Source organism: Cebus imitator, unplaced genomic scaffold (genome assembly GCF_001604975.1).
Source record: "Cebus imitator isolate Cc_AM_T3 unplaced genomic scaffold, Cebus_imitator-1.0 Scaffold112, whole genome shotgun sequence".
In the NCBI taxonomy this organism is placed as follows: domain Eukaryota; kingdom Metazoa; phylum Chordata; class Mammalia; order Primates; family Cebidae; genus Cebus; species Cebus imitator.
In genome coordinates this window covers 5,784,623-5,802,659 of record NW_016107427.1, presented here as the reverse complement: position 1 = coordinate 5,802,659, position 18,037 = coordinate 5,784,623, and the positions used below count along the sequence as shown (strand labels likewise).

The window sequence follows — 18,037 nt, the reverse complement described above, 5'->3', positions numbered from 1 at the left end:
ACATTGGAACACAGACTAGGCTCATCACAATTATTTTCCAAAAGGAGCCAACACATTTTGAGATATGCCAACAGTCATTATCCAAGGATGCACAAAACAGGAGCACCATGTATCACCCCAACAGTAGCCTTCCCAAGTAAATAGCACAGAGCAAGAAATCCACTTCAACACCATTAGAGGGGAAGAACTGCAGTTTCTTGGAGGCTAAATTTAAATTTTGTCTTTTCTAGACATCAAATATAAGCCAAGAAATTACTCATATGCAAATATACATTGCAGTGCTGCATATGTATTCTTAGTAGAATCTTCAAGAAATAGGTCAGAGATACAACATAACTCTCAAGACACTGGAAAGCACACAAAGTGCATGAAAACAGGGCTTCCATCTTCCAGATTTTAGTTTCAGACTATCAGCTATCTGTGCAACGCCGAGGTCTCTCACAGATGCACAATACTATTACCTTGTTTTCAGAGGCAGACATAAAACCACAATTTTCTCAAAGAAGTTGACATAATGGCTATAGTTACAACACCAGTCACTAATTTCTCTTCATCAGTCAACTCGCCAAAGAATATCCGAATCAAGCCGTTATAAGCCAACACAAAACACTTATTTCAGGTTTACTTATAAAATAGCATCAACCTTAAGAATACTAATTCTAAATAATAATGAACACATGCATGGAGACCCGATTCCATCTCTGAAATAACCTTTTCAGAAGGTGAGCATGGCGTCTTGCACCCTGGAGATGCAAAGCCTACCTGAGACAAGTGAAACAGTGTCTTTCTCCCATGAGACAACAGTGATGTACGCCTCCACCGAGGAGGGGATAATGCACTTGAAGACCGCGACATTGCCTCTCATGGTTTTCTGGTCCTCCACACGGACTGTATAGGGCTCCCGTAAAACTGGAAGGCAGAAATAGACCTCAGTAAGGCACACAGTCAACAGGCTCGTTCTGAGAGTATCTCAATATCATATACGCATTGCAGCACACACGCATCCATTGCATAACATATCTTTCTGGAAAACAGTTAAGATGCCTTCATTTCATGTCTTTCATTGCCTGACTTAAGAAAACATTTACTCCCTTAACATCGCATGGTTCGGTGAGGTGGCTCATGCCTGTAATCCCAGCACTTTGAGAGGCCAAGATGGATGGATCACTTGCGCCCAGGAGTTTAAGACCAGCCTGGGCAACATGCCAACACCTTGTCTCTGGTAAAAATACAAAATATTAGCTGGGCATGGTGGTGTGTGATTGTAGTCTCAGCTACTCGGGAGGCTGAGATGGGAAGATTACCTGAGCCTGGGAGGCCGAGGCTGCAGTGAGCTGTAATCATGCCACTGCACTCCAGCCTGGGTGAAAAAAAAAAAAAAAAAAAAACACTCCACTCTATACCAGAGGGCCAGAGTATAATCTAAAACAGTTAACAGACCCCTTGAAGGTATCAGGAGATGGGAAGTAGCTTCATGAAAGAAAAGCTGCTGGCTCTGAAAAGTTATGATGATGGCAAACTGCCCTTGGTCCTCTAAGGACCGGGGAATATTTTTATCTGACTGCAAAAAATTAAAAAATTCAAGCAAGGCAATTTTATAGAGAAGCCTTGATAACACTGAGACTATCAAAATAATTTTTCATCAGTAAATTTTTAAATGACAGTTGCAAAGCAGTTTTTGGAAACATTGATCTTGCTTCCTGTTGCTTAGGGAAAGATGCTGATTAGATGGCCTACCCAAACACTTTCAATGATAGGAGCATCCCAGAAAGAGTGCAGAGTGGACTTCCACATCCTTGGTGTCTGGACTCAGAGGCAGGGTGGTGCTGGTGTTCAGGGCCTACCTAGCAGGCCCAACTGCCTGGGTCCAAATCCAAGCTCTGCCACTCCTGATTGTGGGGCAGCGAGCAAACCTTCTCACTGTCTATACCATGGGGATGATGTTGGTAACTTCTGCACCCTACAGTGACTGGTGAATCAGTTAATGTAGGTGAAAAGTCACCAGTGTCTGCTATGAGCAGGCTGGGCAAGGCCACACACACCAATAGCCAGAGATGGATCCCCAGGGTTGGGGAAGATCTGTCTCCAGGGAAATAAGACATTGGTGAATCTAGTCCAAATTACATGTGCCAGCCTTACTTCTTTAGAGCTTTGTTTTCCTCAAATTTAAAATGAGGGCACTGAGGTAGGAACCTCTTCAAGGTCTAAATCCTATAAATGTACGATTTTCTAAGATATCCACAGAGACAAACTATTGTCTAAACATCTAACCAACTCACTTAAAGAATTAGTCACTTATTGGATAAATATGTGCCAAGAAAACTGGCCATGAAAATGGTTTCTAAAGACACGAACACACCAACAAAACTAAAGGTGAATTTCTCAAGGGAAATCTCCCAGTAGGCAGAGGTGAGCTCTTTAGAAGAGGATTGTTCATATTGGAGCTAACCTTGTGATACGCTGAGCATTTTCCTAGTAAAGCATGTCTTTCATGAGAGTCTTGCTCTGCAGTTTCCATTTTCAACATTAGCTTTTAATTTTTTCCCAACTTGGAGAATTTCTTCATTTTTATATCAAACCAGAGAGATTTTTCCAAGTATTGAAATCTTCTCTGTAACCCCCATCACTGTAATCCCCATGCAGCACGAAGTGAGCGTCCAGGCAGCAGTTCCACACCTCCTACAGGAGGTCCACTAGGCAAAAATTCAGAGCACCCAAGAGGCTGACCTCAGCAACAATATCCTTACACCTGGAGGAGGGAACTCACTTTGCACAGGAAGACTCCTGCATAAGCAACCCTTCCTGGGGAGCTGAGGTCTATGGTAATAGATTAGAAAGAGACTACAAAGATACAGGCAAACTAATCAAACTCATCAGTAAGTGGGAATCTGGGCATGCTGAGAAGCAGAAGACAAAGAAGAGGAGGATGGAGGACAGAAGAGAGAGAGGGACTGGCCAACAGAGAGAGAGTCCACTGTCACAGGCATGGGGCATGGTTTCAGTTTAAGCTCCTGTGTCTGTGTGATGTTTGTTTCTTTGCAATAAAATCACTCTGTCTCTCCAATCCTTCTCCAGACTCCACTTCAAACATTGATAACTCAAGTAGGGGAATTTTCAATAGAAATCAAGGAAAGGGGTCAAGTTCTATGTATCAGCCAGGAATGTGAGAAGATAAAATATTCACCTGTTTACTGGGAGATACAGGAAATGCCTTCCCCCCAGGTGCATAGCCCCACACTAGATGGGATCACAGGAGCCATAAAAATGTGGGGTGACTGACTGGGGACATTCCTAGTGTTACCAACCAATGTCCAGTGTCCTAGGCAACTCCTCAGTCCCAGTGCTTACCCAGATATCACAGAGTGTTTTCTCTCCTCTAGCTATCCACCAGCCTCACCAGCACCAGGACACCTCAGTCATCATAATTTTAAACCTGTGTAACTTTTGCTTCTCCAACCTCCAGGTCAGCCCCAAGAAGCCCAGATCTTCTCAAAGCAGGGACAGCCCTGTGGTGCCCTGAACGCCAGCTTGCTCAGAGACAACAGGGATCAGAAGAAAACTGCACACTCCCCATCGCTTCTCCTTATTCCATTACTCATGCCACAAAGACAGACCATGCAGCGAGCCTGTAAAAAATATCTTAGAAAATACTTGGCATACAGGAGGTGTTCAATAAATATTTTGAGACTGAATATATAGAAACATAGAACTTCCATTCTGAGAGAACTTCTAATCCTTTTACAGAATATACATGTATGTACATTTGAATTTATAGCAACTATCTATAGTTTTTTTAAAATGCAAATTGGAGTTTTATTAAAGCTCTCCATCTTTGTAATAGAACATTGTTTGTTCCTGAGGCCCCCCATAAATTAAGATGCCCACATGGTTGTCTATGGGGATACACCTCTCAGAGTGCCATGTGAGTTTCCTGGGCTTATAGTAAGCCCGGAACACACTGGTGCAGCCTTGACCTTCATTCTACATCCAACTCCTGCTAACTCTGTAACAGAGACTAGGCTAGAAACCTGAGACACAGGCAAAAAAAAAAAAAATACACTTTGAAATTTGATGAACATTTGCATATAAGATATTTTCTCAGTACTGTGCTTCGTGTCATAAGTTAGGTTCTCCCCAGAGGCGGACCCCAAAAGGAAGAGCTTGGTTCAAGCAACTGAGGAAGGACACGATCCCCTGACAGGCAGGGAGAGTGTCAGCAGGGCAGGGAGGGAATCTGCACAGCAGGGATATGGTTTTAGGTGAACTCTCAGTCATGGACACGCACAGCCTTGCAGAGGAGCAGGGATTCCCTTTGTCAAAGCAGTCTGTCATTGGCTTAGAGCCGGCCTCAGGGGGATGGAATTCCCAGGCATTTCCCACTCTTCTTTCTGTGAAAGGTTCCAGTGTCCAAGCAATCCTCTGAATGCTGCCAGTTCACATTCTGCAACCAGTGCACAGACTCTGGGGGATCTGATTCAGCAATGCCAGTAGGGTCCGCTGCAATTATTTTAGCCTTCATTAAGCAAAATTTATCATCTTTTTTGGTAAAACATCAGAAGAAAGAAAATCTCTGATAATATAACTTTGAAACAAAATCAGGCCTATTTATTTAATCAAATATTTTTATTGCGATGTAAGAGTTGTTCATATTTTAGGGGTACACGTGATGTTTTGATGCCTGTATACAATGTATAATAATAAATCATAGTAATTAAAATATCAATCACTTCAACCTTTTCCCTGTGTTGGGGGCACTGTAAATCTTTTTTCTTCTAGCAATTTAAAAATACACAATAAATCGTTAACCATACTTTCCCTACTGTGTCAGCAAATGTTAGAGCTTATTCCTTCTATTTAACTGTATTTTGTACCCCTCAACCAACTAATTTTTATCCCCTCCCCTCACCTCCTCGCTTCCCAGTCTCTGGCATCCACCATTCCACTCTCTACCTCCATAAGGTCCAGTTTTTCAGCTCCCATATATGAGTGAGAACATGGAATGTGTGTGTGAGCCTGGCTTATTTCACTTAGCATAGTGACCTCCAGTTTCATCCATGTGGCTGCAAATGACTGGATTTTGTTCATCTCTATAGCTGAGCAATATTATATTGTTTATATATGCCACTTTTTCTTTATCCATTCATCTGTTGACGGACACTTAGGTGTCCATATTTTGGCTATCATGAATTTGTACTGCAGTAAAAATGGAGCACAGGTATCTCTTCAATATACACATTTCCTTTCTTTTGGATATATACAAAGCAGTGGGATGGTTGAATCATATTGTAGTTTTATTTTTAGTTTTTGAGGAACCTCTATACTGTCTTTTATAAAGGATTCACTACTTTACATTCCCACCAACAGTGGACCAGCAGTCCCCTTTCTCTGCATCCTCACCCACATTTGTTATTTTTTGTCTTTTTGATAATGGCCATTCTAACTGGGATGCGATAATATCTCATTGTTGTTTTAATTTGCATTTCTCTGATGATTAATGATATTGAACATTTTTTAATGTATTTGTTGGCCATTTATATGCTTTCTTTTGAGATATTACTACTCAGGTCTTTTGATCATTTTTAATTGCATTATTATTATTTTGCTGTTGGATTGAGTTTCCTTTATATTCTGGTTATTAATCCCTTGTTGGATGGTTTGAAAATATTAATATTCTCTCCCATTCCACAGGTTGTCTCTTCACTTTGTTGGTTATTTTCTTTACTGTGCAGAGCTTTTCTGCTTGAGGTAATCCTACTTGTCTATTTTTGCTTTTGTTGCCTGTGCTCTTGAGGTCTTACCCAAAAAGTTTTTGGCCAGACCAATTTCCTATAGTCTTTCACCAGTGTTTTCTTTTAGTAGTTTCGTAGTTTCATAGTTTCACAACTTAATTTAAATCTTTATATCCATTTTGAGTTGATTTTTGTACATGGTAAAGATAGGGATCTCATTTCATTCTTTTGTATATAGATATCCAGTTTTTCCAGCACTAGTTTTTTGTTTGTTTTTCATTGTACTTTAGGTTCTGGGATACAGACCCCAGTGTGTGATGCTTCCCTCCCTGTGTCTATGTGTTCTCATTGTTCAACACCCACCTATGAGTGAGAACATGCAGTGTTTGATTTTCTGTTCTTGTGTCAGTTTGCTGAGACTGATGGTTTCCAGATTCATCTAAGTCCCTACAAGGGACACAAACTCATTGTTTCTTATGGCTGCATAGTATTCCATGGTGTATATGCCCAGCACTAGTTTTTAAGGCGCTTGTCCTTTCCTGAATGTGTGTTAGTGGTACCCTTTTCAAAAATGATTTGGCTTTAAGTGCATGGACTTATATTTGGATTCTCTATTCTATCCCATTGGTCTCCATTGGTCTATGTGTCTGTTTTATGCCAGTACCATGTTGTAGTATGCCAGTACTACAGCTGTGTAGTATTCTTTGAAATTAGAGTGTGTGATGTCTCCAGCTTTGTTCTTTTTGCTCAGGATTGCTTTAGCATTTCATACAAAGTTTAAGATTTTTTTCTGTTTCTGTGAAGAATTGGTAGGGACTGCCTTGAATCTGTGCATCACTTGGGTAGTAGAGACATTTTAACAATATTAATTCTTCCAGTCAATGAGCATGAAATATCTTCCCATTTTGTGTGTGTGTGTCCTCTTCAATTTATTTCATCAGTGTTTCATAATTTTCCTTATAGGGATCATTCACTTCTTTGGTTAAAATGTATTATTAGTTTTTTTCCCCTTATTTTTCAGATTGATCATGATTAGCATATAGAACTGCTGCTAATTTTTGTATGTTGACTTCTTTTTCTGAAAATTTACTGAATTTGTTTATTAGGTCTAAGAGTTTTTCAGTGGAGTCTCTGGTTCTTTCTTCATATAAAATCATGTCATTAACAAACAAGGAAAATTTGACTTCTTCCTTTCCAATCTGAGTGTCCCTTATTTCTTTCTCTTGCATAGTTGTTCTGGCTAAGACTTCCAGTTCTATGTTGAATAGGGGTGGTGAAAGCAGGCATCCTTATCTTGTTCTAGATCCTAGTGGAAAGGCTTTCAAGTTTTTCCCATTCAGTATATTAACTGTGGGTTTGCCATACATGGCCTTTATCACGTTGAGGTATGTTCCTTCCATACCTAATTTATGGCGAGTTTTTATCATGAAAGGACGTTGAATGTTGTGAAATGCTCTTTCAACATCCGCTGAAATGATCATATGGCTTTTGCCCTTGATTCTGTTGATGTGATGCATCATGTTTACTGATTAGCATTTGTTGAACCATCTTTGCATCCCTGGGATTTATCCCACTTGATCATGGCAAATGACCATTTTGATGTGCTGCTGAATTTAGTTTACTAGTATTTTGTTGAGGACTTTTGTATCCATATTTATCATGGAAATTGAACAGTAGTTTTTTTGTTGTTGCATTCTGGTCTGGTTTTGGAATCAGGATAATACTGGCTTTGTAGAATGAGTTTGTATTTCTACCTTTCCAAGTTTTTGAAATAGTTTAAGTAGAGTTGGTATTAGTTCTTCTTTAAATGTTTGGTAGAATTCAGCAGTGAATTTATCAGATCCTGGGTTTTTCTTTGATGCTAGACTTTTTGTTGCAACTTCTATCTCATTACTCTTTACTCATAAGTTTAGATTTTCTATTTCTTTATGGTTCAATCTTGGAAGGTTCTATGTGTCCAGGAATTTGTCAATGTCTTTTGGGTTTTCCAATTTGTTGATATACAGTTGTTCACAGTAATCTCTAATGACCCTTTGTATTTCTGTGGTGTCAGTTATGATGTTTCCTTTTTTATCTCTGCCTTTATATATTTGGGTCTTATCTCTTTTTTCTTGGTCTAAAAGTTTGTTGATTTTGTTTATCTTTTCTAAAAGACAACTTTTCATGTTTGTTAATTTTATGTATTTTTAGTCTTAATTTCATTTATTTCTACTCTGTTCTTTATTATTTCTGTCCTTCTATTAATTTTGAGTGCTTCATTCTTACTTTTCTAGTGCCTTGAAGTACGCTGTTAGATTGTTTATTTGAAGTACTTTTTTTTTACGTAGATGTTCATTGCTGTAAACTTCCCTCTTAATACTATTTTTGCTGTATTCCATAGGTTCTAGTGTGTTGTGCTTCTATTTTCATTTGTGTCAAGAAATCTTTTAATTTGTCTTAATTTCTTTATTGACCAATTGGTCATTCAGGAGCATGTTGTTTAATTTCCATATATTGGCATAGTTCCCAAATTTCTTTTTTTTATTGCTTTCTAGTTTTACTCTGTTGTGGTCAGAAAGGGAACTCGATGATTTTGACCTTTTTGAATTTGTTGAAAATTACACTGGGCCCTGACATATAGTCTATCCTTGGAAATGTTCTATATGCTAATGAGAAGAATATGTATTCTGCAGCAGTTTAATGAAATATTCTATAAATGTCTGTTAGGTCCATTCGATCTAGAGTATAGTTTAACTCTGATGTTGCTTTATTGATTTTCTGCCCTGATGATCTGTCTAGTGTCAAAAGTGGAGTGTTGAAGTCCCTACTATTATTGTATTGCAGCCTACCTCTCCCTTTAGAGCAATTAATATTTGCCTTAATAATTTGGGTATCCTAGTATTGAGTGCATACATATTTACTATTGTTATATACTAAATATGGTATTGTTATATAGCAAGAGTATGGAATACTCTTGCTAAACTGATACCTCTAACATTGAATAATGGCATTCTCTGTTTCTATTTACAGGTTTTGACTTAAGTCTGTTTTATCTGATATAAGTACAGCCAGTCATGCTCTTCTGTGGTTTCTATTTTCATGGATTGCCTTTTTCTATTACTTCACTTTCAGTTTATGTGTATCTTTATAGGCGAAGTGAGATTCTAGTAGGGAGCGCTCAGTTGGGTGGTGTTTCTTATCCATTCAACCACTCTTGGTCTTTTAATTGTAGAATTTATTCCATTTATATTCAATGTTATTATTGATAAAAATTTACTACTGCTATTTTGTTACTTATTTTCTAGTCATTTTGTCATTCTTCCCTTCCTTTCCTCCATCCTCACTCTCTTCCTTTGTGGTTAAGTGACTTCTCTGGTAGTATGTTTTAACTTGTTGCTTTATACTTTTAGTGTATTTACTATAGGTATTTACTTTGTGATTACCTTGAGGCTTACACAAAACATTTTATAGTTATAAGGAGTTATTGAAAACCGAAATCAACTTTGATCACAGACACACATACAGCTTATTTATTGAGCAAGAGATCACACAGTTGATGTATTGAGAGTATTGAGTTCCATTTAAGAGTGCCATTTAAAAAGTTTTCTCAGAGTATTGAGTACTGAACGTGAGAAAACATTTTAAACGGCCCATTTTCAAGGCGTAATGAATCTAAGTATTGGCAGTCAGCCTGCGGATGTAACAAACTGCACAGCTCATGCGCTTAGAAGGTCATGATAAGTGAACAGAATGTAGAGGAAGGGTCAGCCCATAAAAGGGAAGAAAGTTCTGTCATTGGGAAATCAAAACTTAAGCGAGGAAGGGGATCAGGGTATAATCATCCTTATAAGGGAGTTAATCAAACTTAGGTGATGTTCAGGAAGAGGAACTGGGGGAGAGACTAGCTTGCTAGGTGAAAAATTAACTTGCTGTAACTGCCCTGGGTATGCCTGCTTACCAAGTTCCCAGTCTTGAAAGACCACCATTAAAAGTCTCGCTTCCACTGTTCTTTGTGTCTCTGAGTCCATTCTTTGCATCTGGATGGGTGCTTGTGTGTTTCTCACATGAAACACTCATTTCATTGTGATTCACTCTATTGTACTTCAGAGATACTATATTTTTTACAAATTGAAGATTTGTGGAAACCCTACATCATGCAAGTCTATTAGCTTCATTTTTCCAACAGCAGGAACTTACTTTGTGTCTCTGTGTCACATTTTGGTAATGCTTACAATATTTTGAAATTTTAAAATTATTATTATATCTGTTATGGTGACCATGGATCAGTGATCTTCGATAACACTATTGTAATTGTTTTGGGGAGCCACAAGCCACATTTACATAAGACAGCAAACTTAATCAATACATGTTATATGTGCCCTGCCCACATCACTGAAATGCTACTCCCCATCTTTCTCCCTCCCCTCAAGCATCCCTTTTTTGGAAAAGCAACAATATTAAAATTAACCCAATAAATAACCCTACAGTGACCTTTAAGTATTCATGTGAAAGACAGTCTCATATCTCTTACTTTAAATCAAAATCTAGAAATGATTAAGCTTAGTGAAGAAGGCATGTCAAAAGCTAAGACAGGCTGAAAGCTAGCCCTTTTGGGTAGCTAGCCAACTTGTAAATGGAAAGGAAAAGTTCTTGAAGAAAATGAAAAGTGCTACTTCAGTGAACAAATGATTAGAAAGCAAAACCACCTTATTGCTGATGTGGAGACAATTTGAGTATATAGACGACCTGGATAGAAGATCAAACAAGCTACAACACCGCCTTACGCCAAAGCCTAATCCAAGGTAAGTACCTAGCTCTCTTCAATTCCATGAAGGCTTAGAGGGGTGAGAAAGCTGCAGAAGAAAAGTTGGAAGCTAGCAGAGGCTGGCTACTGAGGTTTAAGGAAAGAGGCAATCTTCCTAACATACAAGTGCAAGGTAAACAGCAAATGCTGATGGAGAAACTGCAGCAGGTTGTCTAGAAGCTCTAGCTAAGGCCACTGATGAAGGTGGCTGCCCTAAACAATGTATTTTCAATGTACACAAGATAGTCTTCTATTAAAAGAAAATATCACCCAGGATTTTCATAGCTAGAGAGGAGAAGTTAATGCCTAGCCTCAATGCTTCAAAAAACAAGCTGACTCTCTTGTTAAGGGCCAATGTAGCTGAGGACTAAGATGAAGTCAATGCTCATTTACCACTTCAGTAATTCTAGGGCCCTTAAAAATTACAACAAATGTACTTTGCCTATGATCTAGAAATAAAACAAGAAGGTCTGGATCACAGCACATCATCTGTTTACACCACGTCATATTACACTGGGCAGAACGTGCAGTACGATGTAGAATTGAAGTGGTGACAGTGTAAACTTTGGTACTGTTCTTCATTTTTGGGTGAAAAAATTTCATCTTTGACAAGTATGATGTTAGTGATAGCAGGACTTTTGTAGTTGCTTTTTATCAGATTGAGGACATTCCTTTCTACTGCTAGTTTTCTGAGAGTGGATACTGGATTTTATCAATGCTTTTCTGTGTCTGTTGAAATGATCACATGGTTTTTACATTTAATATGTTCATATGATAAATTACACTGATTAATTTTCAAATGTGAAACTCACCTTACATTTTGGATATAAGCCCTTTGTGGTCATAATGTATTATTCTTTTTATACATTGTTGGATTTGATTTGTTACATTTAAAAAATTTTTACATTTATAGTCAGAAGAGATACTTGTCTCTAGTTTTCCTATGTCTTTATCTTGCTTAAGTATTAAGGTAATACTAACCTCATAAAATGATTTAGGGAATACTCTCTCCTCTTCAATTTTCTAGAAGCATTTGTTTAGAAATTTCTTTTTCTTTCTTTCTTTCAGATGGAGTATCACTCATTCTGTCACATAGGCTGGAGCCCAGTGGCACATTCTTGGCTCACTGCAACCTCTGCCTCTTGGGGTCAAGCCATTCTCCTGTCTCAGCCTCCCAAGTAGCTGTGTCACCATACCTGACTAATTTTTGTATTTTTTGTAGAGATAGATTTCCACCATGTTGGCCAGGCTGGTCTTGAACTCTTGACTTCAAGTGATCCTCCTGCTTTGGCCTCCCAAAGTGGTGGTATTACAGGAATGTGCCACTGTGCCTGGCCAAAATTATTGTTTCTTTCTTAAAGGATTAGTAGAATTAAATAGTGAAGCCATTTGAGCCTTGAATTTATTGTAGAAAATTTTTACGAACAAATTAGATATAGGGCTATTCAGTTTATCTGTTTTTCCTTGAGTGAGTCTTGATAGTTTGTGTTTTTCAAGGAAGAGTTTATTTCTTCTACTTGTTCTTAATGTTTTCTTGGTACTATTTTAATACCTATTGAAGATATAGTGATATTACCTCCCTCATTCTTTGCATTAGTCATTTGCCTACTCTCTTTTCTCTCCACTCTGGCCAAAAGCACATCAATTTTATGAATTTTTTTAAAAAACCAACTTTTCGTTTCATAGATTTCCTCTATTGTTTCTGTTTTATGGATTTATGGATCTCCACTCTGATCTTCAGTGTTTATTTTCTAGTTATATTTTTAATTTTCTCCTCTTTTTCAGTTCAAAATGGATGCTGAGACCACTCTTTAAAACATTTAGTTTCTAATATAAGTTTTTAGAGCAATAAAATCTCCCTAATTATTTTAGTAGCATTCCCTAAATTCATATATATTGTGTGTTCATTTTTATTCAGTTGAAAAAACTTTCTAACTTATTTCTTCTAATTTCCTTCCAATTTTTTCTTTTTTTTTTTTTTTGGACACATAGATCACTTAAAACTGTGCTATTTAGTATTCAGGTACTTGGTTATTTCTCAGAGATGTTATTATTGTAATTTAATTTCATTATGATCTAATGACATATTTTATACAAGTTGAATTTTTAAAAATTTATCTGAGACTTTATTGTTCCGAATATGGTCTATATCAGTAAATATTTGTGTGTCTCAGAATTTATATTGTGCTGTTGTTGGATAGGATGTTCTTTAAAGATCAATTATATCAAATTGATTGGTAGTGTCATTCAAGTGTTCTTTTTATTCTTATTGGTTTTCTGTCTACTTCTATCAATTATTGAAGGAGTACTGAAATCTCCAACTATAATTTTTGATATGTATGATTCCCATTGCAGTTCTATCAGTTTTTCCTTTATGTATTTTGAAGTTTTTTGGGGAGGTACATACACATTTAGAATAATCACATCCTCTTAACCACCCTATTTTATGTTATGAAATGAACCACTTTAGCTCTGGTAATATTCTTTGCTTGGAAGTAAACTTTGCTTAATATTAATGTGGCTATTCTAGCTTTCTTTCAATGCTTTATTTTTATTAGGTTGATTTGATTTGATGAGGATGGTATATGATTTTTTATCCTTTTATCTTTAAGCTAGTTGTGCCTTTGTATATAAAGAATGTTTCTTTTAAGCAGTGTTAAATCCAATCTAGCAATCTTAGTCATTAAATTCAGATTACTGGAACATTTAAATTAAATGTGGATATTGATATGGTTAAGTTTATCATTTTGCTATTGGGTTTACATTTTTTTTTTACCATCTTTCCTTTTTCTTATTATTTTCTTCTTTGTTTTAGATTGAGGATTTTTAAATGATTCTATTTTTTTCCCTTGTGGGCTTATTAGTTATAGCTGTTTTGCTATTATAGAGGTTTCTGTAGGTTTTATAGTATACATCTATAATTTATCACCATATATATTCAGGTGACATTACACAACTTCACATATAGCAAAAGAACCAGCAATATTATACTCCCATGTCTGCATTGTAGGCCTTAATGTTATTTTCGCCATATATTTTACTTCTATCTATGTTACAAACTTCATAAATCATTATTATTTTTGTTTTAAATAGCCAATTATTTTTTAAAAGACTAAATTCTTTAAAAAAATCTGATTTACTCATGTAGTTAGTTTTTATTACCGTTCTTTGAGTAGATCTAAGATTTGATCAGGTGTCATTTTTTTCTTCTAATTATAGAATTTCCTTTAAGATTTCTTGTAATGGGATTCAGCTGATGATAAATTTTCTGCTATTGTGTGTCTGAGAAAGACTTTATTTCACCATTATTTTAGAAATTTAGTTCCATTCTTGCCTATAATCCCAGCATTTTGGGAGGCAATTTCTTGAACCTAGGAGTTACAGACCAGCCTGGGCAACATAGCAAGATTCTGTCTCTACAAAAAAATTAAAAATCAGACTGATGTGGCAGCATACACCTGTGGTCTCAGCTAGTTGGGAGGCTGAGGTGGGAGGATCAGTTGAGCCAGGGAAGTTGAGGTTGCAGCAAGCCATGATCACCTCACTGCACTCCAGCCTGGTTGACAGAGCAATTCCCTAACTCATAAAACACACACACACACTCACACAAACACCAGCAACAACAACTCAGTCTGCTGTCATTCTTGTCTTTGTTCCTTTGTGTGTAATATGCCTTTCTTCTGTAGCTATTTTTGATATTTTATCTTTATCACTGCTCTGAGCAATTTTATGATGATATGCCTTGATGCATTTTTTCTTCACATGTCTTGAGCTTGGGGTTTGTTGAGCTCCTTGAATCTGTGGGTTTATAGTTTTCATCACATTTGGAAAATTTTGGTCAGCATTTTTCCACTTCTTTTTAATCACACCAACCCTTCCCTTGGGGTTTAATTTCTCGTTAACATACTTCAAACATACTTGAAGTATGTTTTAATTTTTTGGAATAAACTTGAATTTTTAGAGTGGTTGTAGGTTTAGAGAAAAAATTAATAGCAAGTTCTTATATTCTCCCTCTCATCACTTCCTTCAATTTCTCTCATTATTAGCATCTTGCATTAGTGTGATACATTTGTGACAATTAATAAACTGATATTTATACATTATTATTATTAACTAAAGTTCATAGTTTACATGAAGCTTCACTCTATGTTGAAATATCCATGCATAATGGCAGGTATCCACCATTACAGTAACATACAGAACAATTTCACTACCCTAAAAATCCCCTGGGCTCCATCTGTTCAACTCCTACTCCCTCCTATCTTCTGGAAACTACTGATCTTTTTACTGTCTCTCTAGATGATCTCTTCCAGAATGTGAAGTAAGTAGAAGCATACACTATGTAGCTTTTTCAGATTGGCTTCTTTCACTTAGTAGCATGCATTTAAATTTCCCCATATCTTTTCATAGCTTGATAGCTCATTATTTTCTGTTGCTGACTAACACTTCATTTTATACTATAATTTGTCTAATGTTAAATTAAAATTGTACCTGGGCCCTGTGGCTCATTCCTGTAATCCCAACACTTTGGGAGGCCAAGGCAGGCAGATGGCTTGAGCCCAGGAATTTGAGATCAGTCTGGGCAACATAATGATATCCCTCTCAAAAAAAATTAAAAAAAAAAATAGCCAGGTGTGGTGGCTCATGCCTGTAGTGTCAGCTACTTGGGAAGCTGAGGTGAAAGAATCACCTGAGCCCAGGCAGTTGAGGCTGCAGTGAGCCACGATCACACCACTGCACTCCGACCTAGAAAAGAGAGTGAGATGTCCTCTCAAAAAATAATTTTGTTTAAGAAAAATTGTTCTAACACTTATTACAAAGATGAGGAAGATTTTATTCAGGTCTTTTCCAGTCATCCGTGATAACTCCATAGGGAAGGGTAATTCAAGTTCATATTCAACAAGGATAAGTGAGGGTTTATAGCCAATGAACAGAGTGAGGGGATCAGTGGGTGGAAACTTAGAAAGAGGAGACAGCAAGGATATGGCGATTCTTGCTAAACTGGCCTAACAGATTCTTGCTAAAGTCAGGCCAAACATATATACATCAAAGACGGGAGAGGAAGAACTTGATCAAATATCAAGAATGATCAAATATCAATAGTAAGGGGATGATTTAGCAGGATTCTTGTGAAAGCTGGGAACCGGAGACCAGACATGAAAAGCTAAGGTCAAGGGCTAGCTGAGAGGGATGCCCAGGGGAGCCTTTCCAAAGTTAGTCAAGGAGAGAGTCTTTATCACCATCCATCCACATATTGAAGAACATCTTTGTGGCTTCTATTATTCTGGTAATCATGAATAAAGTTTCTATACAAATTTATGTGCAGATTTTGGTGTCCTTTATCCAGAAATATAAGTCAATCATAGGACACATCTTATTTCCAAGGTGGATCACTTTCCTTCACTGCCTGAGGTCCAATCTTGAAAACAGTTGCTTCTGCCAGGCGCAGTGGCTCACACCTGTAATCCCAGCACTTTGGAAGGCTGAGGGAGGCAGATCACCTGAGGTCGGGAGTTCACAAACAGCCTGACCAACATGGAGAAACCCTGTCTCTACTAAAAATACAAAATTAGCTGAGCGTGGTGGCGCATGCCTGAAATCCCAGCTACTCGGGAGACTGAAGCAAGGGAATCGCTTGAACCGCAGAGGTGGAGGTTACAGTGATCCAAGATCAGGCCATTGCACTCCAGCCTGGGCAACAAAAGTGAAATTCCATCAGAAAGAATGAGAAAGAGAAAGAAAGAGAGAGAGAGAAAGAGAAAGAGAAAGGAGAGAGGGAAGAGGGCAGGGAGGGAAGGAAGCAGGGAGAGAAGGAGGGAAGAAGGGAAGGAGGGAAGGCAGGAGGGAGGGAAGGAAGGAGGGAGGGAAGGAGGGAAGGAAGGAGGGAGGGAAGGAGGGAGGGAGGGATGGAGGGAGAAAAGGAAGGAAGGAAGGAAGAAAACATATGGTTGCTTCAGATATTTTGTCTGTTTTTGTTTGGCTGGTTGTATTAGTTTGTTCTCACAAGACTGGGTAATTTACAAAGAAAAGATTTATTTAATTCATAGTTCTGAATGGCTGGGGAGGTCTCAGGAAAGGTACAATCATGGCATAAGGCACCTCTTCGGGGTGGCAGGAGAGAAAATGAGTGTCAGCAAGGAAAGTGCCAGCTGCTTTTAAAACCATCAGATCATATGCGACTCACTCACTATCACGAGAACAGCATGGGGAACAATGTCCCCATGATTCAATTACTTTCCACTAGGTCCCTCCCAGGACATGTGGGGATTATGGGGATCATCATCCAAGATGAGATTTGGGTGCAGACACAAAGCCCAACCATATCAGTCTCAGGACCCTGGTTTTTGGCTGTTTCAGATAAAAGGGTACATTTGGCTCCTGCACCTCCATCTCGATCACAGTCAAAAGTCCTAGTCAAATGTTAGAAAGCACAGTTTGCTAGGAGAAAACAATCATGAGCAATCTTCTGACTTCCCCAAAATCATATGGCTGATTGTTACTTGCTATGTAGTAAAGGCAGCCTGGGTAAGGAGCAACACTGTCTCAAGTGGCCCACCCGCATTCCAGCCCTTAGAGTGGGACAGAAACAAAACTCTCATGTGAGAACTAGGATTGGTGATTAATGAGACATGATGAGTGAATCTTCCTTTAACTGCTAGTAACCAGACCTAGATCAACATTTCTGAAAATTAGGAAGGAGAATCCCTCGCACTGCCAAAGGATAGATTATGAAGTCATTCTGCCTAATAGCTTATGCCAGGACAATCTAAACACCAATCTCCAGGGATACTTACACATTTAGGATAACCTGATACAGAAGAGGATATCCTATGAGTGAATAGTCATTGGCCTCCATCCTACAATTCAGCTGTCAAAGGGTAACACTTATGCCCTTCATCTGCCTTTTTGAACAAGCTTCTAGTTCTGTACTCGCATTTACACAAAAAGGGTGAAACCAGATTTTCAAGTATCCAATGAACAATCTAGATTATTAATCTAGAAGATTATTATAACCATTATGTGTTCATAATAAAAAGCAAAATTAAATTAGAAGAGAAATTTGATTTGGGCAATATGAATGCCCATCTTACATGTTCAAACTGATACAGTAGTTATCTATTTGCTGGATTCATAGTCCATAGGGTTTTAGATGTCAAGAATGCCAGCACGTAGATGGTAAAAGCACAACTGGGTAAGAAGGGGCAGGTGGCACCGATGCCAGACAAGATGATGCAGTTTCTATGCTCCAAAACTTTCAGTGTCATGCGAAAACAATCAATTATATGACGAATTTAGAAGATGGCAGTTAAAACAGGAGTAAGCATTTCATTCCTTTATCTGACAGAAAACCCAAGGCAGGCATAATGGATTAATACATACAGGTATAGCTACTTGAAATTCTAGGTTTCTCCATAAGTGGTGTTTTGTAGATTACAGATATGCTTTTATAACATGTCATTAAAATGTGCAGTCTTCCCAGTAAAAGGCATTCACTAAATCTCCCTGTTTGTCAGGTTTAGAGGTC

At 37.8% G+C, this 18,037-nt stretch overlaps 1 protein-coding gene across 1 annotated transcript in view; it reads right to left on the bottom strand.

The window, feature by feature from the left end:
- Positions 1-639: 639 nt before the first annotated feature.
- Positions 640-18,037, bottom strand: part of LOC108311160 (Down syndrome cell adhesion molecule-like) — a 152,079-nt gene continuing 134,681 nt past the window's right edge. Inside the window, exon 3 of the mRNA XM_017538469.2 lies at positions 640-909. Within this exon, the coding sequence (XP_017393958.2) occupies positions 716-909 (194 nt within the window). The 3' untranslated portion in view covers positions 640-715. The remainder of the gene's footprint in view (positions 910-18,037) is intronic.